The sequence below is a fragment of the Scomber scombrus genome, chromosome 2 (genome assembly GCF_963691925.1).
Source record: "Scomber scombrus chromosome 2, fScoSco1.1, whole genome shotgun sequence".
NCBI lineage: Eukaryota > Metazoa > Chordata > Actinopteri > Scombriformes > Scombridae > Scomber > Scomber scombrus.
This window is the reverse complement of record NC_084971.1, coordinates 31997118-32020411: the sequence shown is the minus strand read 5'-3', so window position 1 is coordinate 32020411 and position 23294 is coordinate 31997118. Positions and strand designations below refer to the sequence as shown.

Genomic DNA, 23294 nt, shown 5'->3' with positions numbered 1-23294 from the left:
CTTCCCTCTGTGTCAGTGAGTCCCTCTGCTGAGATAGTGGAGGGCAGTTCAGTGACTCTGACCTGTAGCAGTGATGCTAACCCAGCAGCTAATTACACCTGGTACAAGGAGAATGAAGACTCACCAAAAGCATCAGGACAGATCTTCACCATCATTCATTTCAGACCTGAACAGAGTGGGAATTATTACTGTGAAGCCCAGAACAAGATAGGACGTCATAACTCCACCTTACATCTGACTGTTGTGACAAGTAAGTTGATCATTGATTATCACACACAAACACCTGTATACTCTACAAGAGGTCAGCACTTATCAAAGAAATTTATCTGCTTTCTGTTCCTCTCAATTTTTAGGGAAATCATTATCTATAATGAACATCATCAGGTTGATTCTGGTGGTACTGATGCCGATTTGTGTGCTTTTCTTAATTCTGTTGATGAGGTAAAACAATAAATTAAACATCCCTTCAGTTATTTTCTTCAAACATTTTCAGAGTTTTAAAGTTATGAATTTTTATTAAAATTAAATTTTTCTTGATTTTGTTGGCTCTAATTCAGGAAGAAGAAAACTCTGAGCTCCACCACTGAACTGAAAGAACCTGTACAGACTATAGAGGTGAGAGAGAGCGACACAGTTATGATCAGTTATGATCATATTGTCATCATGAAGCCGTAAAGTGAACTTATATTGTAGACTAAAATCAAGGCGTGTATTTAACCTGAACAAAATTTTAGAAAGTAATTCTGTTTAAAACATGTTTTACTACATCTATAATGATGTAGTAAATGAGGTCCATTAATTCTCGTTTTGATATCTCTCCCCATCAGTTGGACACCCGTCTTGACTACGAGAACGTCTCAGACTTGCAGGTCGTTACTGCAGCACAGACAAAAGACACACCGGACTACGAAAACCTGGAAAAAGGTCCAGTCAAGTTGGAGCCTCCTGATAGGAAAAAAACAAAATAGGCCAATATCAGATTCATAGTTACATTTATGAGATGTACCTCATCTAAATGTCATGTGATTTTGTTGTGATGCAGTTGAACCAGAGGCTGGACTCACCTGATGGAAACAGAAAGTAGTACAACAGTAAAATATGACAGTGGAGAGAGAGGCTGTAGAGGACCATGTGGACGTTTTCATGTTCAGTTTTCAGCAGCAGCAGCAGGTAGAAGTGAGCAGCACAGACAGTCAGTAACAGCATGTAGCAGAAGCTTTGAGAAGAATGTGCTGATGGCAGCTTGAACTGAATCATGTTGACGTGTCAAACATGATTGATTGTTTAGATCAGTTGAATATCAGGTGGTGTGTGTGACTCAACTGATTTATAATTTACTGTGTTCTGTCTGAACTAATGCAAGCTTATTTTTAGTTATATTACAGATATTTAGGATTAGAGCTGCAATGCAAACTGTTATTTTAAATGTGTACATACTGTAACTAATCACTTTTGAGGAATCCTGATTGACTTCTTGTGCAGTTTACTGTATATTTTCACACAACAAACATAATCTCAGTTCTATCACACTTTGCTAAATGTCACATTATCCAGGCATTGCAGTGGCTGATATACAATAAACAACCAGCTTCCACAACGTCTCTGTAGTTGGAAACATGATTTTTCCTCTCACTGCTGCAGAGGGCGACAGTGTGCAGAAAGTTTTAGTTTCAAATAGTTTTTATGTTTATTTTTCAGGATCTGAATTTATTTACCAGATATGAAGACAAATAAAAATGTTATCTGTTCTCTTGTGCTGATTTATTTCTTACTTTCCCTGTGTTTTAGAATGAAACAGTGTAATAGTTTATTATGATTTGGGATGTTGCTAAAATACATATACACTTGTATGTTTGTTTATATTTGTCCATATTTGTTAGTGAAAGCTGTAGATCACTGACTGAATCATTTTCATACTTGGATACTTTGAGTGTGAGAGTTTGTTCAACTACTGTACAACAAGGTCACCAATGTGAACAATCAATGCTTCTGAAACTGAACCGTCTGAACTGTGAACTGTAATGTTTCATGAATTTAATGTTGAGGATGAAAATAAAATGCAACTCAATCATAAAAAGTAAATTTAAATGTGTCTAAACAATCAGTGATGGATGGTAAAATGTCTCAGTGTTTTTATTCAGTATCTCTGATGTTTCACAGCCCTAGTGGTGAAGCTTCAGTGTTGCAGATTCAGGCTTTATCACTGAGGTCTCATATTTTCTCACTTTCCTCCTAAATTGTGAGATTTGGGTGTTCAATGTAATTTTAATATGTTTTCAATATATAAATAGACAACATCTCAGTACACAATCTACCTGACAGAACCATGAAAATATATATTTTTTATCTCTGTCCTCAATATTCACCCTTTTTATTCACCCATTCATTTAAACTACATCATGGTTCACAGGTCAAAGATAAAGATAAAGATTAGCACAGGTAATATAAGTAAGTAGAAGATTGTTAACAGATACCTGGTTGATTGTGCGTCGATTTGTTAGTAATGCCCTAAGTCTCCAGTAGGGGGAGTCAAGCTTCTCTCCCTCACTTAATACACACCAGTGAAGACGAGAGCAGTGTACTGTATTTTCAACCTGAGCTCACAGAAATACGTGACAGAGCCACGACCTGTTAACACTGAATTCCTTGGTGGGTACATGCAATGTGTCAAATGTACGTGTCCCCATCGCTATTATAAATTCAGTTAAAATGACTTTTAAATATAACGACAAAATAAAGTATGTATAGACTAGAAAACAGTATTATTTACCGCCCACTACGTGACATTGTTGAACCGGGGAATCCGTGTATCCACCAAGAAAGAGGATCCGTGTCGTGATGGGGACTTGTACATTTGACACATTACGTGCCCCCGTCACGTATTTCTGAGAGATCAGGCTGTGTATTTTTTCATTCCTCTTCCCTCGCTATTCTGACTATTTTAAGGGTGCAACACTTCCATGTTTGACAGTTTATTTGTTTATTAGTATGGTATTATAAGTTTCAGCCTAAACAGGTAAACAGACCATAAACACATTTTGAAAACGTTTACTGAAGTTATAAATCAAGTGAGAAGTTGGTGAAATCTCCATTGACTTGTATAGAGACGGAAGTCCTTTTGACACCAAAACGGTCGCCCCCTGGTGGCCTTTTGATAGAATGCAGTTTTAAGTTACTTCCGCGTTTGCATCATTTCAGAGGACCGGAACTCCCCGCCTGGGTGCTACACCTGCTGAAATAAATATGTTAAAACGTTTTTTTGTTGTTTATGTGAAACATGATTTAATTAATATTTAAGCAGTAAGCGAGACAGTGTGCAGGAGATCTTATCATTGTTTCAGTTTTCACCTTCCTCATATTCAGGTGTGCAGAAATCTTTTTCCAATGTTCTTTTAATTTTGTGTTATTCTTTATTTTCCAAGCAGGTAACCACTGAGTTTTTAAATATATTTCTCTGAGCAAACTCTCCAATAATGCATCATTGCAATGCAAGATTATGTATTTTAGAGCAATTTAGCAGCTTAGACAGTTATTTTCCGCTGAAGGAAAATCCCATTCAGATCTATCTCCTGTACTTAATCATTTCATTCGGGATCCTTCACAACATTGGAAGAAAGCAGTAAATTGCATTTACCACATAATTGATCCACCAGTGGGATTTCACCAGCTTGACAGCCTCACCATATGTTATTTACTTTGATTTGTGCTAAACTTACAGGATCTATAAAGATGCAAGTAGTGAAGATGATCCTGGGGACATCAACAAAACCTTGATAGTAAAACCTGTTAACATGTGGTACCACCTCATCAGGGTAATTTTGTGGAGGAGCTGTGTTTATGTCAGTGTTATATTTGTTAATGCTGGGTTAGAAGAAATATACCAAAGATTTTTTTTAACTCGTAGCTTTGGACATATCTCAGGAGGAGTCTATCACTTAAGTAACAAGTAGTAAGCTTATACTGTGTAAGATTTTTTTTTTTTTAATGGAGTATTAAAGAGCTTTTATTGAATTACTTGTAATGTCCCACTGCTGCAACGAGATGTCAGTAATGAGTTCAGTCACGTATCTGTTGTCAGTATTCTAACATTTATCTTGTAAATTATTTTGACTTCCTTACTCTAACATTAGAATTGTCTGTTTTATACCTTCTTTATACACATTACAGCTCATTTTTGTTAGGTATCACAAGTTCAGTGCCATGTAATTACATTTGTCCTTGTTCATTGGGTAAAATAAAAGCAGATTTTTATTTTATGATCTCATTTACAAATACATTTCTGTATGACTGATATTGTTGTTTTTTTTACTTTATTTTTGTACTGCAATTTTTACTTTCTTGATATTTACAATAAACACTGTGCTCAGCATGTTACTTCTTACTTCCCATACTGATGCACTACATGTCGTTGAACTCATGGTGGTGTATTGAGTGTCTCAACATGCACGAGACGTGTGAAGAGCTGCATCAAACCAAATGTCACAAATATGTGTTTTCTTTAGAACTGTACACACACTTAAAAAGATGAAGATGATAAAAATGTATCATTATTACTCTTCTTTCTTTAAATTGCTAAAAGGCCCAAACACTCATCTGTTATCCTCTATAACAAAGATCAAATTAAGTTTCTAGTGAACAGGAAAACTTGGTTGTCACATCCACCTATACTGTCATTTGGCTCCTCATACATATTCATGATAACAAGAAAGAGGAAGGAAATGTACTTATTTAATTTAAGCCTGATATTTGACTTCTGCTAATAGATCACAGAGGACGAGCATCTTAACAGACAACACCCTTCTCTGCTGTAAGTAAAACAGTTTACTGATATGACTATTACATGTTGTGTACATTATTTGATGTATTTTATTGTCTCTGAAGCCTCACAGAGAGATGAGAGGAGCAACTATGAGTTTAACAGCAGCAGCGAGTGGATTTGTTGTCTTCCTTCTCTCTGTGTCAGGTACTGTATATCTACATTTACATTGTAGGACATTTAGGTTTGATGTATGTGTGAAGCAGTATGATGAATAACTTTTAAAGTATACAACACTTCTGTTTATACCTGTGTAAAATATAGCTATTGAATGAAGTAATAATATTATATTAAGACGTTCAGCTGTGTCTGCGTCATGAGTGGTGGGGGTGGGGCCTGGCTGATATGGTTTGTCCAGCCTCCCTCCATAGATTGTAAGAATAATATATTTTATACATGCATATGAATATATTCATAGTTCTCTGATGGTACAGCAATGCACAGAGAATTTCATCTTGACATGATGTTATTAACTAGTTTGGGGATTTCTGCACTCTGTACTGTAGAGCTGGACAACTGTTTTAACAGTTCCAATTATAACAGTTTCCCCTTTCTGTGAAAATGTATTGACACTTATTTTATTTTAGCCACTATCAGTAGTTTCCCACACTTCATGTTCTGCATCTGTCTGTGTTTCTCACTTCACAGTTCAGCAACTTGAGCAAAGAACTAACTAAGTTTCTTATTCTCATTCTGTTCAATAAAACCAAATTAATGTTCACAGCTTCAATACATTCTTGTTCCTTCACTGCCCCTTCAGACTGTACTTAATGCAGCGAGATTGGCTATAAACAGCATCAAAAACCTTTTTTTGTATTTTAATTTCGAAGTATGTAAAATGTCATCAGATTGTTCTATGCCAGTGTTCATGTATGGAGGCATGATTCAGAAATAACATAATGAAAGTCATAAAACCATTATGAACTGAGTAATTCTTGGATTGATTCTTAACTTGGTATAAATCTGATTGTGGTTTCTGATGTGCTCTGTGTTACAGTGGTACAGGGTCAGAATGACTGGGGAGTGACTTACACTTCTACTCACATCTGTGCTATAAAAGGATCAACAGTGGACATAAACTGCACCTACAGATACCCATCCAGGATAAATAATGTTGATACTGCAGTTGATGAAACACTCTGGTTTACTAAAGGAAGTGATAATGAACCTGTGGATCTGAGAACAGACTCAGAGTATGCAAGTCGTGTGCAGTATCACTTTGGTAAGAGCGACTGCACTCTGAGAATCACAGACCTGAGAGAGAGCGACTCAGCTGACTACAAGTTCAGGTTCATAACAAACCAACGAGGAGGGAAATATACTGGTTCACCTGGAGTCACTTTGACTGCCACAGGTAACATTTTTGTTGGAAACAGAAATATATGACAAAGAGCTGACAGTGTGCAGGAGTTGATGTTCTTTTTTTTCCTACTTTTTTTTAACATTTGGAGATTACTTCCATTATAGCTACTGTTAAAATGTTGCCCGTAATCTGTAAGCAAGCAGGGATGACGCAGAGCTCCACTGACCAATGTCTCTGCAGTATTGTGGTACAAAAGCTTGGTGTACGATTAATTCAGATTAATGTGAATAACTGAACTCTGGTTAGTTCTCTGGTCAGCTTCAATATTATTTAAGAGGTTTACCAGCGTTGCATAGCAATGTGTTCTGTTTGATCTCCTTTGCACCTTTCCACCTGTCTACGTGTGTCTGCAGGACAGTTGTCTTCTGCATGTTGGCATTTTAGTCTAAAATTGTATTTCTGTTCTTTTCACAAATCCAGATTTCCAGGTTAAGGTGAATAACCCATCAGGCTGCCTAATATATTCCTGTGTCTGGGCAAAGCTGAGCTGTCACAGTATGTGTCGTCTACCTGATTATCACTCCTACATCTGGTACAAGAATGGACAGATAATTCAAACAAATACATCTTCATTTTCGGACTACTTTTATGATAAAGACAGCTATTCCTGTGCTGTGAGAGGATATGAGCATCACCCTGCTCCTTCAGTTTGTGAGTACTCTCCATTTTCCACTAACATTACACCATCTAGTGGAGAGTTTTAGTTTAGGAACTGTACAATTATTTCATATATCCCTAAATAGGGACAGTCCCATCCACAGCCATATAACTAACATTGCTGTATTAAGCCCATTGTTTTCATTGTGATAATCAAAACAAATTGGTCTTTCAGGTGTCCGTGGTCAATCCTGCAACAGAGTGATTTACAATGATATAAGCATCTGTGCCTCCAGAGGCTCATCAGTGGACATTTCCTGCACATACAGCAGTTATGAATCTATCACATCATCATTGTGGTTCAGTCCTGATCGTAGTCATCAGTGGCAGAATCCCTCACAGCTTGAGGACCTTAGTAAAGACTCCCAGTATGCAGGTCGTGTTCAGCTCCTTGAAACAAAGAGAGGACGCTCCACTCTGAGAATCTCTGACCTGAGAGACAACGATTCAGCCCAGTATCACTTCACATTCAAAACAAGAAGCTTTGAATGGAGGAGTAGTTTACCTGGAATAACTCTGACTGTCACAGGTACTGATGAACATAGACTATTATTAATGAAGACTTTCACATAAAATTAATTTGATTATATTGAGTACTTTCTCCCATTTACACTTTTGATTGTATGATCCCAAAATATTTCACTCTGCAGAGCTACAAAAGTTGTTTGTACTGTACGTTTCTGTATTTTACTTCTAACAAATGACATTTTGGGTCTTTCCTCACATATGCAGCTCTCCAGGTGCAGGTGATCACAATAACAGTCCCTCAGTCTCATATGGAGGCAGAGCTGAAATGTCTCAGCAGCTGCAGTCCAGCAGGTCGTATTTCTTACGTCTGGTTCAAGAACGGACAGAAAACGATGAAAGAGGAAACTTCTGTTTATTCAGGGCAGTTTAATCCTGGTGACAACATCTCCTGTGCTTTGAAAGGACATGAGGATTACCGCTCTCCTTCAGTGTGTGAGTTTACCTAACTATGTCACTAACACAATGTCAAAATGTATCGAAGGTAACAGACAGTTGATTTTTTTAAATATGAGCAGCAATGAATCAATCAAATTTCACTCCTCACTTTGTGTCAAACATTTGCTTCTTACATTGTGTCAGTTATTCCACTGTTGACCAAAATGTTTTCTTCTCCAGATGGTCCAAAGCTTCCCTCTGTGTCAGTGAGTCCCTCTGGTGAAATCATTGAGGGCAGTTCACTGACCCTGACCTGTAGCAGTGATGCTAACCCAGCAGCTAATTACACCTGGTACAAGAAGAATGTAAATCCAGATCTTCAACCTCTCAGTAAAGAACCACAGCTTGTCTTCAGCTCCATCCAGTCGTCTGACTCTGGAGAGTATTACTGCACAGCTGACAACCAGCTGGGGAAGAAGACTGAATACATCTTTATTGATGTGATATGTGAGTTCAACAGATTATCAGCCTTGTTAAAAGAAAACTGGGAGAGTTTCTGCTTTTTTTATCATTGAAACTCTTCCCCATTTTATTGTTAATTCCTATTGATGTATCTCCTCCAGATGGTCCAAAGCTTCCATCTGTGTCAGTGAGTCCCTCTGGTGAAATCATTGAGGGCAGTTCAGTGACTCTGACCTGTAGCAGTGATGCTAACCCAGCAGCTAATTACACCTGGTACAAGGAGAATGTAAATCCAGACCTTCAACCTCTCAGTAAAGAACCACAGCTTGTCTTCAGCCCCATCCAGTCCTCTGACTCTGGAGAGTATTACTGTACAGCTGAGAACCAGCTGGGGAAGAGTAAATCTGAATACATCTTTATTGATGTGAAATGTGAGTAAAACATTCTTTTAAATTAAACAAGGACATACTTGTTACTGTTTATATGGCAGGTGACTGAAAAGCTCCAGTATTTTTTGAGAAGCAAGTTTTATTTGCAGTTGGCATCCACATTTTCCCTGATGCCCACTGCTGTCACACAGTCATTAATATTAACTTGTGCCGTATATTGAATATAATATGTGGCATGAAGCAACACATCCTTATTTTATGCATAATTTACATTTCCACATCTCTTCCAGATGCTCCAAAGCTTCCCTCTGTGTCAGTGAGTCCCTCTGCTGAGATAGTGGAGGGCAGTTCAGTGACTCTGACCTGTAGCAGTGATGCTAACCCAGCAGCTAATTACACCTGGTACAAGGAGAATGAAGACTCACCAAAAGCATCAGGACAGCTCTTCACCATGACTGATGTCAGACCTGAACACAGTGGGAATTATTCCTGTGAAGCCCAGAACAGAAGAGGACGTCATAGCTCCACCTTACATCTGACTGTTCTGAAAGGTAAGTTACACACACACGCACACACACATCTGTATACAACACAAGAGGTTTATCTGCTTTCTGTTGGTCTCAATTTTTAGGGAAACCAGTATTTAGAATCAACATCATCAGGATGATTCTGGTGGTCCTGATGCTGATTCCTCTGCTTCTCTTGATTCTGTGGACGAGGTAAAATAATTAAGAAAACATCCTTCCATTTATTTTCTTCAAATATTTTGAAAGTTTTTTACATTATGATTTCCTATTAGTTAATCCTTTTTCTTTTTCTTTTATTGTATCAATCCAGGAAGAAGAAAACTCTGAGCTCCACCACTGACCTGAATGAACCTGTAGAGACTATAGAGGTGAGAGAGAGAAACCTTATTGACAGAACTTACCCTAAAATACAGTTATGATCACTTGGCTCATGAATGCAAGCAAACACATTTATATTGTCAACATGAAGCCATAAAGTTAATTTATATTTAAAATATGACTTGTAGCGTAAAATTATGTAATGTAATTCGCCTGAATTAGATTTCAGGAAATAATTCTGCTTTAAACACGATTTAATACATTTCTAATAAAATCTGATTACATGCAATTTTCATGAAGTAGGCCCATTAATCCTCATTTTGACATCTCTCTCCATCAGTTGGACTCTCGTCTTGAATATGAGAACGTCTCTGACTTGCAGATCGTCACTGCAGCACAGACAGAAGACACACAGGAGCAGGAAGATCTGGAGTAAAATCCAGTCAGGTTGGAGCCTCGTGAAACAAAAAACAGGCTGATATCAGATTCATTTATATAACAGATATTTAGGATTAGAGCTGAAATGCAAACTGTTATTTAAAATGTGTAAATACTGTAATTAATCACTTTTGAGTAATCCTGATTGGCTTCTTGTGCAGTCTGTATATTTTCACACATCAAACATAATCTCAGTTCTATCACACACTGCTCCAGGTATTGCAGTGGCTGATATACAATAAACAACCAGCTTCCACAACATCTCTGTAGTTGGAAACATGATTGCAGTTCCCTCTCACTGCTGCAGAGGGCGACAGTGTGCAGAAAGTTTCCGCTTTAAATAGTTTTTATGTTTATTTTTGACCATCTTAATGTATTTACCAGCTATGAAGTCAAATAAAATGTGTATCTGTTCTTTTGTGCTGATTAATTTCTCACTTTCCCTGTGTTTTATTATGAAACTTGTAACAGTGTAATAGTTTATTATGATTTGGGATGTTGCTAAAATGATGATGCACATACAACACTTGTATGTTTGTTTATATTTGTCCATATTTGTTAGTGAAAGTTGTAGATCACTAACTGAATCATTTTCATACTTGGATACTTTGAGTGTGAGAGTTTGTTCAACTACTGTACAACAAGGTCACCAATGTGAACAATCAATGCTTCTGAAACTGAACCTGTAACTGTAATGTTTTATGAATTTAATGTTGAGGATGAAAATAAAATGCAACTCAATCATAAAAACTAAATTTAAATGTGTCTAAACAATCAGTGATGGATGGTAAAATGTCTCAGTGTTTTGATTCAGTATCTCTGATGTTTCACAGCCCTCTAGTGGTGAAGCGTCATTGTTGCAGATTCAGGCTTCATCACTGAGGTCTCATATTTTCTCACTTTCCTCCTAAATTGTGAGATTTGGGTGTTTATTTCAAAGTAATTTTAATATGTTTTCACTGTTTAAATAGACAATATCTCAGCACACAATCTACCTGACAGAACCATGAAAATATATATTTTTATCTCTGTCCTCAATATTGACCCTTTTTATTAACCCATTTATTTAAATTACATCATGGTTCACAGGTCAAAGATAAAGATAAAGATTAGCACAGGTAATATAAGTAAGTAGAAGATTGTTGACAGATTCCAGGTTGATTGTGCGTCGATTTGTTAGTAATGCCCTAAGTCTCCAGTAGGGGGAGTCAAGCTTCTCTCCCTCACTTAATACACACCAGTGAAGACGAGAGCAGTGTACTGTATTTTCAACCTGAGCTCACAGAAATACGTGACAGAGGCACGACCTGTTAACAATGAATTCCGTGGTGGGGACATGCAATGTGTCAAATGTACGTGTCCCCATCGCTATTATAAATTCAGTTAGAATGACTTTTAAATATAACGACAAAATAAAGTACTTTAAAGATTACAAAACAGTATTATTTATCGGCCACTACGTGACGTTGTTGAACCGGGGAATCCGTGTGTCCACCAAGAAAGAGGATTCCCATTGACTTTACATTGGTATTTTTTCCGTGTCGTGATGGGGACATGTACATTTGACACATTGTGCCCCCGTCATGTATTTCTGAGAGATCAGGCTGTATTTTTTCATTCCTCTTCCCTCGCTATTCTGCCTATTTGACGGCAATTGTTCTTTTGTCATGAGAGAAAGACTGTGACTTTTATACGTTTATGTTGCTGAAGAGTTTCAGGCTAACTTCATCACTGTGTACTGTACCTACTGTTATCTTCCCGCTGGAGCATCAGACTGTTGTTACGCCTTTGTTTATATTTGTGACTGAGATATGGTTGTACTGTATGTCATTTAACACTTAATACACACGAGTGAAGACAAGAGCAGTGGGCTGTGTTTTCATTCCTCTTCCATCACTATTCGGCCTATTTTAAGGGTGCAACACTTCCATGTATGACAGTTAATTTGTTTATTAGTATCAGGCCAGCTGACAGTCTTGCCTGGGCCCGGGACGAGATAATCTTAGATGGGCCCCCACGCACTCGGATCGCTCCTCTGTCCTTGCTCTTCCGCTCCTCTCCTCAGTGTGGGGTGAAGCTACATTGCAAGCATAGCTTGTACTACATGTAGTTCAGCCTGACAGTAGTTTGAACAAACTACATTTCTACTCCTGGAGAAATGTAGTTTGTAAAACTACAGCTAAAAAAAGTAGCTTTAGCAACTACTTATACTCATTATACTCATTTAACTCAGCGTTAAATAAATCAACATGTGGTGTATATGAAACTAAATATAATAGCCTACAAAACATTCACATGCCAGCAGAAAAATGCCTCTCAACTCAGTTTTATTTTTTTAAATAAAAAAAGCTGGTCAACGTACTGTAGGTTCACCATAGACATGTTGGGTAAATTATAGACATGTTGGGTAATCTATCGACATGTTGGGTAATATAAAGAGAAAATGAAAATCCTACCACAATACCCACATGTAAATCAGAAATGTAAATCAGTCAACAAAAAATGTCATAAAAAACCCAAAGAGGAAGACATATTCTAGATCAGTGTGTCTTGAACAACAATGTTGGCTTGTCATGACATGATTCATGCCTTTTATCAAAGAGATTTCTGGAACACAATAATGGTAAAATAAAAATTATATTATAGAGGTCTTTTTTTTACAAAAAATATTTCATGTGCAGGTGGTCGAGTGGTTAGAGCACATGCCATACGCTGCTAAATAAAGGCGTCTATGATCAGAGACTGTCTATCATCAGTCTCTGATCCATCCTGCTCAGACTCTCTGCGGGGGGCAGCGGACCCCTCCCGCTCCACTGGGACTCTCTTCTCTCTCACCAGTAGCCTGACTCTGTCCCTCCGTTGCGGGGAAGCTCTCCCGCATCACTCTCTCGGTCACCTGACTGCAGCTGGATCTCTCTCCTCTCTGACGGAGCTACCAAACTCAACTGTTTCTGTAACAGTAACAGATAACGTGTTGTGTCAGGCTTTTATACAAGCTAATGGACATTAACATTAGAGCTGACCTTACGTTACAAGGCTGCCGGTAAACGTTGGCTGCGCTGTTTCTTACCTTGCTCTACGTTGACTTTACTAGTTCCAGCTTCACCGTCACCACCTTTTTTTAAATATTTGTTTAGAAAATTTCTAAGGCCTCGATTTTCTTCTTCTTCTCTTCTTCTCTTTTCTTTACTTTTCTGAGCACCGGACTTGGGCTGACCGGACATTTTTAGCGTACTGAACTTCAAATGACAACATCAAATTTTGATCAGTGGCCAAACCATTTTTGTGTTGGGGGTGGGGGGGTTCTTGACCACTATTTCAAGAGCGATTAGGAAGAAAACAATTAAAAGCTTTTATGTAACTCAAATATTACACATCTTTTCCACAGATAGGCCTATTTTGAAAAATTATTCCATAATTTAATGTGGGCCCAATTCTGGGGCCCCCCCCCTACCCTGGGCCCGGGACAACAGACCCGTTTGTCCCCCCCTATCGGCGGACGTGATTAGTATGGTATTATAAGTTTCAGCCTAAACAGGTAAACCTTCGTGGTAGCTACCTTTAAAATGAACTGAACCCAGACACCCATCATTACAGTCTAAAGCCACTCACAGTATCTTAGATGTAATATAGAGTGTTGGGGTGCTACCATAGACTGTATATAAAATGGACTTAACATCCGTAACGTCACCCATTGGTTTGTGGACTGCCGCTTGGAGGCGAATAGTTTCGGATCTGGGCAGCGCCATCTTGAAAATTTCCGGTTCATGCTGGGAAAAAAAACAAAACACGGATTCTACTTATATGGGTATCAGGAAGAGCAAGAGGCACCCTCCTGAACCTGTGAACCAATCAACCTGTCAATCACGATGTAGCCACGCCCTAATGCATACCCTGCTTTATCGTCACATATAAAATCAGGGGGGCCAAAATGTCCCAAATGAACATCATACTGCATTGAAGAAGGCTTTAAACTAGCGATTGAGACCATAAACACATTTTGAAAACGTTTACTGAGGTTAGAAATCAAGTGAGAAGTTGGTGAATTCTCCATTGACTTGTATAGAGACGGAAGTCCTTTTGACACCAAAATGGTCTCCCCCTGGTGGCCTTTTGATAGAATGCAGTTTTAAGTTACTTCCGCGTTTGCATCATTTCAGAGGACCGGAACTCCCCGCCTGGGTGCTACACCTGCTGAAATAAATATGTTAAAACGTTTTTTTGTTGTTTATGTGAAACATGATTTAATTAATATTTAAGTAGTAAGCGAGAGAGTGTGCAGGAGATCTTATCATTGTTTCAGTTTTCACCGTCCTCATATTCAGGTGTGCAGAAATCTTTTTCCAATGTTCTTTTAATTTTGTGTTATTCTTTATTTTCCAAGCAGGTAACCACTGAGTTTTTAAATATATTTCTCTGAGCAAACTCTCCAATAATGCATCATTGCAATGCAAGATTATGTATTTTAGAGCAATTTAGCAGCTTAGACTGTTATTTTACCGCTGAAAGAAAATCCCATTCAGATCTATCTCCTGTACTTATTAATTTCATTCAGGATCCTTCAAGACATTGGAAGAAAGCAGTAAATTGCATTTACCACATAATTGATCCACCAGTGGGATTTCAACAGCTCGACAGCCTCACCATATGTTATTTACTTTGATTTGTGCTAAACTTACAGGATCTATAAAGATGCAAGTAGTGAAGATGATCCTGGGGACATCAACAAAACCTTGATAGTAAAACCTGTTAACATGTGGTACCACCTCATCAGGGTAATTTTGTGGAGGAGCTGTGTTTATGTCAGTGTTATATTTGTTAATACTGGGTTAGAAGAAATATACCAAAGATTTTTTTTAACTCGTAGCTTTGGAAATATCTCAGGAGGAGTCTATCACTTAAGTAACAAGTAGTAAGCTTATACTGTGTAAGATTTTTTTTTTTTAATGGAGTATTAAAGAGCTTTTATTGAATTACTTGTAATGTCCCACTGCTGCAACGAGATGTCGGTAATGAGTTCAGTCACGTATCTGTTGTCAGTATTCTAACATTTATCTTGTAAATTATTTTTACTTTCCTACTCTAACATTACAATTGTCTGTTTTATACCTTCTTTATACACATTACAGCTCATTTTTGTTAGGTATCACAAGTTCAGTGCCATGTAATTACATTTGTCCTTGTTCATTGGGTAAAATAAAAGCAGATTTTTATTTTATGATCTCATTTACAAATACATTTCTGTATGACTGATATTGTTGTTTTTTTACTTTATTTTTGTACTGCAATTTTTACTTTCTTGATATTTACAATAAACACTGTGCTCAGCATGTTACTTCTTACTTCCCATACTGATGCACTACATGTCGTTGAACTCATGGTGGCGTATTCAGTGTCTCAACATGCACTAAAAGTGTGAAGAGATGCATGAAACCAAATGTCACAAATATGTGTTTTCTTTAAGCTCAGTCTTGAACTGAAGAATATTAGCTTTATTTTGCCAACACGGGAGAAACTGACAAATAAACCCAGCGTGAATGAACACAGGCAAAATAACACAGAGACTCAAACAGAGACTAAACTGAAAACCAAAACCTATATACAAACACACACAAGGGGTAATTAAAGAACAGGACACAGGTGGGTGAAACAAGACACAGGTGAAACACATGAGGGAATTAACTAAGGCGGGAAAACACAGGAAGTTAAACTAACTACACATACAGAGAAAATCTCTTTCAAAGTAAGACATGAACTAAAAAATGATGATGACACAATGATTATGAAACTGAACCTCTAACTGTAATGCTTAATGAATTTAATGTTAGAGTTAAAAATAAAATGTCATTTAATCTTAAAAAGTGAAAAGTACTGAAAGTAAATTTAATTGTGTCTAAACAATCAGTGATGGATGGTAAAATGTTGTCTCAGGGTTGTGATTCAGTATCTCTGATGTTGCACTGCCCTCTAGTGGTGAAGCTTCAGTGTTGCAGATTCAGGCTTCATCACTGAGGTCTCCCTTCACTGTCTGCTTTAAAGGCTCAGTTCACCTGAATAACTAAACACATATTTTCTCAATTTCCTCCTAAATTGTGAGATCTTTGTGTTTATTTCCAAAGGTAGGTTCCCATGTATTTAAATAAAGGACATCTCAGTACACAATCTACCTGATCTACCTATTTTTTTTTTTTTAATTTGTGCCCTCAATATTCAGCTTTTTAAAATGTTATTCTATTTTTCATTTAAACTACGTCATGGTTCACAGGTCAAACAGATGAACTGTAGAGAGCATCGGTGTATCTTCACAGAGCAGATAAACTGATGTCTGATGTGCTCTGTGTTACAGTCAGAGTGATTGTGAATGAGTGAGTTTACAACTGTAGATGTAAAACATTTTATGATCTGATTTAAACACAGATCTTTGTATCACTTTTCTGATGTACTTTAATTTGTTTCCTAATGCTTACAATAAACACTGTGCTCAGCATGTTACTTCTTACTTCCCATACTGATGCACTACATCTCTTTGAACTCATGGTGGTGTATTCAGTGTTTCAACATGCACGCAGTGAGAGGAGATGCATTAAACCAAATGTCACACATATGTCACATGTTTTATTTACACACTGAACTGTGCACACAATTTAAAACATAAAGATGATAAAAATGTGTGATTATTTCTCTTCTGTCTTTAAATTTCTTTCTACAAAGATCACATTAGGTCTCTAGAAAACAGGAACACTTTGTTGTCACATACACCTATACTGTCACTTGGCTCATCATGCATATTCATAATAATTAGAAAGAGGAAGGAAATTTACTCATTTAAGTTAAGCCTGATATCTGACTTCTGCTAACAGATCACAGAGGACGAGCATCTCAACAGACAACATCCTTCTCTGCTGTGAGTAGAACAGTTTACTGATATGACTATTACATGTTGTGTACATTATTTGATGTATTTTATTGTCTCTGAAGCGTCACAGAGAGATGAGAGGAGCAACTATGAGTTTAACAGCAGCAGCGAGTGGATTTGTTGTCTTCCTTCTCTCTGTGTCAGGTACTGTATATCTACATTTACATTGTAGGACATTTAGGTTTGATGTATGTGTGATGCAGTATGATGAATAACGTAAAACATATTATCAGTATTCACTACTGAACACTTATAATATTATATTAAGATGTTCAGCTGTGTCTGCGTCATGAGTGGTGGGGGTGGGGCCTGGCTGATATGGTTTGTCCTCCCTCCCTCCATAGATTGTAAAAATCATATATTTTTATTCATGCATATGAATATATTCATAGTTCTATGATGGTAGAGAAATGCTCTGAGAATTTTGTCTTGTCCTGATGTTTTTAATCTGTTAATTTTGTGCACTCTGTACGCTAGAGCTGGACAACTGGTTTAGCTGTTAAAACAGTTTCCCCTTTCTGCGAAAACTTATTGAGACTTATTTCATTTTAGCTTCTCTCATTAGTTTCCCACACTTCATGTTCTGCATTTTTTTGTGGTTTTGACACTTAGCTGAGCAGCAACTTGACCAATGAACTAACAGAGAGGAAACGTGACAAGACAAGCACAGACTCTTCTTCTCATCCTGTTCAGTAAAACCACATTAATGTTCACAGCTTCAATACATTCTTGTTCCTTAACTGCACCTTCAGTCTGTCTGATGTTCTGTCTCAGTGCAGAGAGATTAACTGTAATCAGGATCTAACCAGTTTGTCTGTATGAAATATAAATATCTATAACTTTTCTATGGCTGTACATGGAGATATAGCATACAGAAATAACATAATTAAAGTCATAAAACAGTTATAAAGTTTGTAAAACACGAGAAAAGGGATTACACAGAAAAAGTATCAGTGTTAATTAGGTGAAAACAACAGTGATGCGTCACGGATCTGCTGCTTTAACCCCCCTGAAAAGTAACATTTTTACTCATTTTATGTTTGTAAAGTTTAAACTTGCAGAATGAATGGAGTAAACTGCAACAAATGATAAACGATAATAATCAACAGATAAAATACTGTATTCCAGTTCAGTCACAGTTAGATTGATGCACGATGAGGAGCTTTGAATGACAACAACTGAAGATAAAGTCATATTGGTGCCATGATCCACGTTGTCTTACTCACTGATTCTTAACTTGTTATAAATCTGATTGTGGTTTCTGATGTGCTCTGTGTTACAGTGGTACAGGGTCAGAATGACTGGGGAGTGACTTACACTTCTACTCACATCTGTGCCTTAAAAGGATCAACAGTGGTCATACACTGCACCTACAGATACCCATCCAGAGTAAATAACCATGATACTACAGTTGATGAAACACTGTGGTTTTCTAAATTGAATAATAATGAACCTGTGGATCTGAGAACAGACTCAGAGTACGCCAGTCGTGTGCAGTATCACCGTGATAAGAACGACTGCAGTCTGAGAATCACAGACCTGAGAGAGAGAGACTCAGCTGAGTACAAGTTCAGGTTCACAACAAACCAACCAGGAGGGAAATATACTGGTTCACCTGGAGTCACTTTGACTGTCACAGGTAACATTTTTGTTGGAAGCAGAAACATATACCAAAGACCTGACAGTATGCAGGAGTTGATGGATTTTTCCCCCTTTTTGAACATTTGGAGATAACTTCCATTATTATACAGGTAGTTAAAATCTCACAATCTGATTGATTGATTGATGGTACAAGGAGCGTATACTCCACACCTACTGTGAAATTGTTGCCTGTAATCTGTAATCAAGCAGGGATGATACATAGCTCCAGTGACCAATATCTCTGCAGTATTGTGGTAAAAAAGCTTTCAGATTTGAGCCTTGAAGCAAGAGAGATGTACATAAACAGGCACAGATGTGAGAGCTCTCTCTATAACTATTGACATCCAAAGCTCTGTGTCTGGAGAAGGTGGAGAGCAATAGAGCTTATAAAATAAGTAAGCCTAACGTTATCGCAAACACTTTGCAATGTGACTCCACCTCTGTGGGTGTACAATTAATTCATAATAATGTGAATAAATGAACTCTGGTTAGATCACCGACTAGCTTCAATATTAGTTAAGCTGTTTACTAGCGATGCATAGCAATATGTATTGAACTACTGTTTTATCTCCTGTTGTTTTGCATAGCTACACATGTTTAATATTTAGCAAACGCCACCAATACATCTATATGTGTCTGTTATAAAGTGTTTGTTGACAGTTTAGTCAAAACATTTATTTCTGTTCTTTTCACAAATCCAGATTTACAGGTAAAGGTAAATAACCCGTCAAGCTGCAAAATAAATCCCTGTGTCTGGGCAAAGCTGAGTTGTCACAGTATGTGTCGTCTACCTGATCACCACTCCTACATCTGGTACAAGAATGGAGAGATAATTCAGAAAAATACAGATTCTCTTTTGGACTACTTTTATGATAAAGACAGCTTTTCCTGTGCTGTGAGAGGATATGAGCATCACCCTGCTCCATCAGTGTGTGAGTACTCTCCATTTTCCACTTACATTACACCATCTAGTGGAGAGTTTTCGTTTAGGAACTGTACAATTACTTCATATATCTTGAATAGGGACAGTCCCATCCACAGCCATACAACTAACATTGAATAACTGTATGAAGCCCATTGTTTTCATAGTGATAATCAAAAACAAGTTCATCTTTCAGGTGCCCGTGGTCAATCCTGCAACAGAGTGATTTACACTGAAAGAAGCATCTGTGCCTCCAGAGGCTCATCAGTGGACATTTCCTGCACATACAGCAGTTATGAATCTATCACATCATCATTCTGGTTCAGTCCTGATCGTAGTCATCAGTGGAAGAATCCCTCACAGCCTGAGGACCTTAGTAAAGACTCCCAGTATGCAGGTCGTGTTCAAGTCCTTAAAACAGAGAGAGGACGCTCCACTCTGAGAATCTCTGACCTGAGAGAGAACGATTCAGCCCAGTATCACTTCACATTCAAAACAATAAGCTTTGAATGGAGGAGTAGTTTACCTGGAACAACTCTGACGGTCACAGGTACTGATGAACACAAACACTGACACAGTACCTATGATGAACATAAACTATTATTGTTGAAGACTAAAATTAATTTGATTATATTGAGTACTTTCTCCTATTTACATTTTTGATTGGATTGTCCCAAATTATTTCACTCTGCAGAGCTACAAAAGTTATTTGTACTGTACGTTTCTGTATTTTACTGGTAACAATTGACATTTTGGGTCCTTCCTCACATATGTAGCTCTCCAGGTGCAGGTGATCACAATAACAGTCCATCAGTCTCATATGGAGGCAGAGCTGAAATGTCTCAGCAGCTGCAGTCCAGCAGGTCGTATTTCTTACATCTGGTTCAAGAACGGACAGAAAATGATGAAAGAAGAAACTTCTCTTTATACAGGGCAGTTTAATCCTGGTGACAACATCTCCTGTGCTTTGAAAGGACATGAGGATTACCGCTCTCCTTCAGTGTGTGAGTTTACCTAACTCGCTAACACAATGTCAAAATGTATCGAAGGTAACAGACAGTTGATTTTAATATGAGCAGCAACGAATGAATCAACTTTCACTCCTCACTTTGTGTCAAACATTTGCTTCTTACATTGTGTCAGTTATTCCACTGTTGACCAACACTGTTTTTCCTCCAGATGCTCCAAAGCTTCCCTCTGTGTCAGTGAGTCCCTCTGGTGAAATCATTGAGGGCAGTTCACTGACTCTGACCTGTAGCAGTGATGCTAACCCAGCAGCTAATTACACCTGGTACAAGAAGAATGTAAATCCAGACCTTCAACCTCTCAGTAAAGAACCACAGCTTGTCTTCAGCGCCATCCAGTCCTCTAACTCTGGAGAGTATTACTGTACAGCTGAGAACCAGCTGGGGAAGAGGAAATCTGAATACATCTTTATTGATGTGAAATGTGAGTGAAACAGTTTATTCAAAAAGCAACATACAGCTGTTAATCTCCTCAACCGTGTTTAAAAAACTGGAAGGATTTGTCTGATCATATCTGCTTTCTTCAGCTCTGCCTGCTTCACATTCAGTCTGTTGCTGTATGGTTCATTGAGCAGCTTCAATACAACATGTTGAACGTATGCGTCCCTTCCTCATTTTATTGTTAATTCATATTGATTTATCTCCTCTAGATGCTCCAAAGCTTCCCTCTGTGTCAGTGAGTCCCTCTGCTGAGATAGTGGAGGGCAGTTCAGTGAATCTGACCTGTAGCAGTGATGCTAACCCAGCAGCTAATTACACCTGGTACAAGGAGAATGAAGACTCACCAAAAGCATCAGGACAGATCTTCATCATCACTGATGTCAGACCTGAACACAGTGGAAATTATTACTGTGAAGCCCAGAACAGAAGAGGGCGTCATAACTCCACCTTACATCTGACTGTTGTGGCAGGTACGTTTTTCCATTCAGTTATACACACACTGCACTCAGACTCATTACACACCATGTGATGTCATGCAGGGGGGAATTTCATTAACCTCCATCTGTACCGAACCTTTGTTGTGACACTCCACTGTGTCTGTAGCCTAAGGATAGTATTCATAAGAGACAGTAAAACATGTTTGTGTGATTCACTGCTGACTGGAGGAATCAGCTGATTTCAAATCCTGCTGATGAAAGAACTGAGGAAGAAAAAACTCTAAATGTACTTGTCAGTGTGTTTCTTATTCACAAGTTATATTTCAAAGGATTATCTGACCTCTGATTAGACTGAAGTGATGCAGTATTGTTATATTTAACTATTGGAGAGAGAACTGTGCTCATGAATATAAGCAGCCAAGGTGAGATTCCTTCACTGCTTTGCTTCACTCTATGAGCTAAATAGTACAAATATTTCAAAGGTTTTTTGACAAACTGTGGACACACTGGGAGTTAAATCTCCAGCTGGTGTTGAAGAAGTTGGAGTTTCTGCTGAAAGATGTAATTTGTCTCTTTTAGAGAGTTAAAATGATTGTCTCAAATGCAGGAACTTGAAAGAATGATGTCAGGAATTTAATATATTTTACAACAGCACCCTCTACTGGGACAATTGACTTTTGTTATCTGTCACTCAGCAATGCATCACACACCACCAGCTGTGCTGAGGAAGCTGCAGGAAGAGAGGAGAGCTGCTCACTGCAGTTGCTTACACTGTGTTTTTAGTTTTACTTGCATAATTCGTAATCCAGATGTTTACTTATTATAGTTAATGCCCTAATTTATCTCAGGCATCACAGTCGAGCTAGATGGATAAATCTGCAAGTTTGATTTCTGCTTGATAAAAGCTGATTGCAAATATATCCATGCATGGCTGATACATCAGATTGATGTCAGTGTCAGTCTAAAGAGTTTCAGTCAAACTATTACACATACTGCAGGACCGATAGTCCAGCTGCATTGACATAAAAAATTCCATCATATAGTATGAACACATGAGGTGCAGGCCCGTTGTGTGTTTTCTGCTTATTATTACCACACGTAACCGAATAATAAATAATATAAAGACATTTACAATAAAAATGCATAAAATATGCTGTATACTAAACTGAAAGAGCTGTTAGAGTTTAAAATGAAGAGAACTGAATATACATATATTGACTGAAACATTAGACCCAAACATGCTGTAACACCCTGATTAACTGTCAGTGTTTTCTTTTCATCGCTGTTTCCCAGGAACAGCAATAACAATCACTGCTGGAGTAACAGCTGCTGTTCTCCTGCTTATCATAATCCTCTCTGTCTTCCTATGGATGAGGTAAGCAGTTCTGTTTCACTAAATCAATGTTCAAAATTCAGTCATTTGTGTTTTTAATTAATTCTCCTCACCAGGAAAAAGAGAGCCTCCAATCAATCGTCTGAGGCTGAGGAGAGACCAGACGACAGAGAGATGGTGAGGAGGGAGAGTTATACTATTCTATCCCGGTTTCACACTTCCACACTTACTATCTTAAAGTGACACTAGAAAACTCTTCTGACTGTGAAACTCTTCATGTTGTTTCTCAATAATCCACAGCAGGAGGTGCATGATAACATCCTGTACGCCAGCGTGCAGTTTTCCAACAACCAGGCAGATCTTCTCTACTCCAACATCAGATCAGATCAGCTCCACAGACACATGGAGGAACAAGAGTACGCTGCTGTTAACTTTAACAGAGCTGGTACTGCCCCGAGGTGAGCCGCTCTTCACACAAGAACAAAGTAGCAACATTCTTTTTCAGTTGTTACATCTGCCTGTTACATCTTTATTATTATGAATGTATAATTTAATACAATATCTTCAGATTGACCTCTTTTATTGTTTTAATTTCCCCTCTCAGAACCAGAGGTCAGCAAACCTGGGAAGATCCAGCTGCACTGTACAGCACAGTCAACAAAACCTCATGAACACATCAGCAATTGAAAACTATAAGAAAAGCTCC

General features: G+C 37.9%; 1 protein-coding gene across 1 annotated transcript; it reads left to right on the top strand.

The window, feature by feature from the left end:
- Positions 1-436: 436 nt before the first annotated feature.
- On the top strand, positions 437-23259 carry LOC133986821 (B-cell receptor CD22-like). The gene is made up of 16 exons (XM_062426343.1): positions 437-441; positions 558-615; positions 828-924; positions 5814-6170; positions 7012-7365; positions 7569-7796; positions 8363-8632; positions 8881-9105; positions 12615-12628; positions 14648-14669; positions 20532-20801; positions 21028-21288; positions 22549-22630; positions 22705-22765; positions 22889-23046; positions 23193-23259. Exons 1-16 carry the CDS (start codon positions 437-439, stop codon positions 23257-23259), a joined length of 2529 nt encoding a protein of 842 aa, XP_062282327.1.
- The last annotated feature ends 35 nt before the right edge of the window (positions 23260-23294 follow it).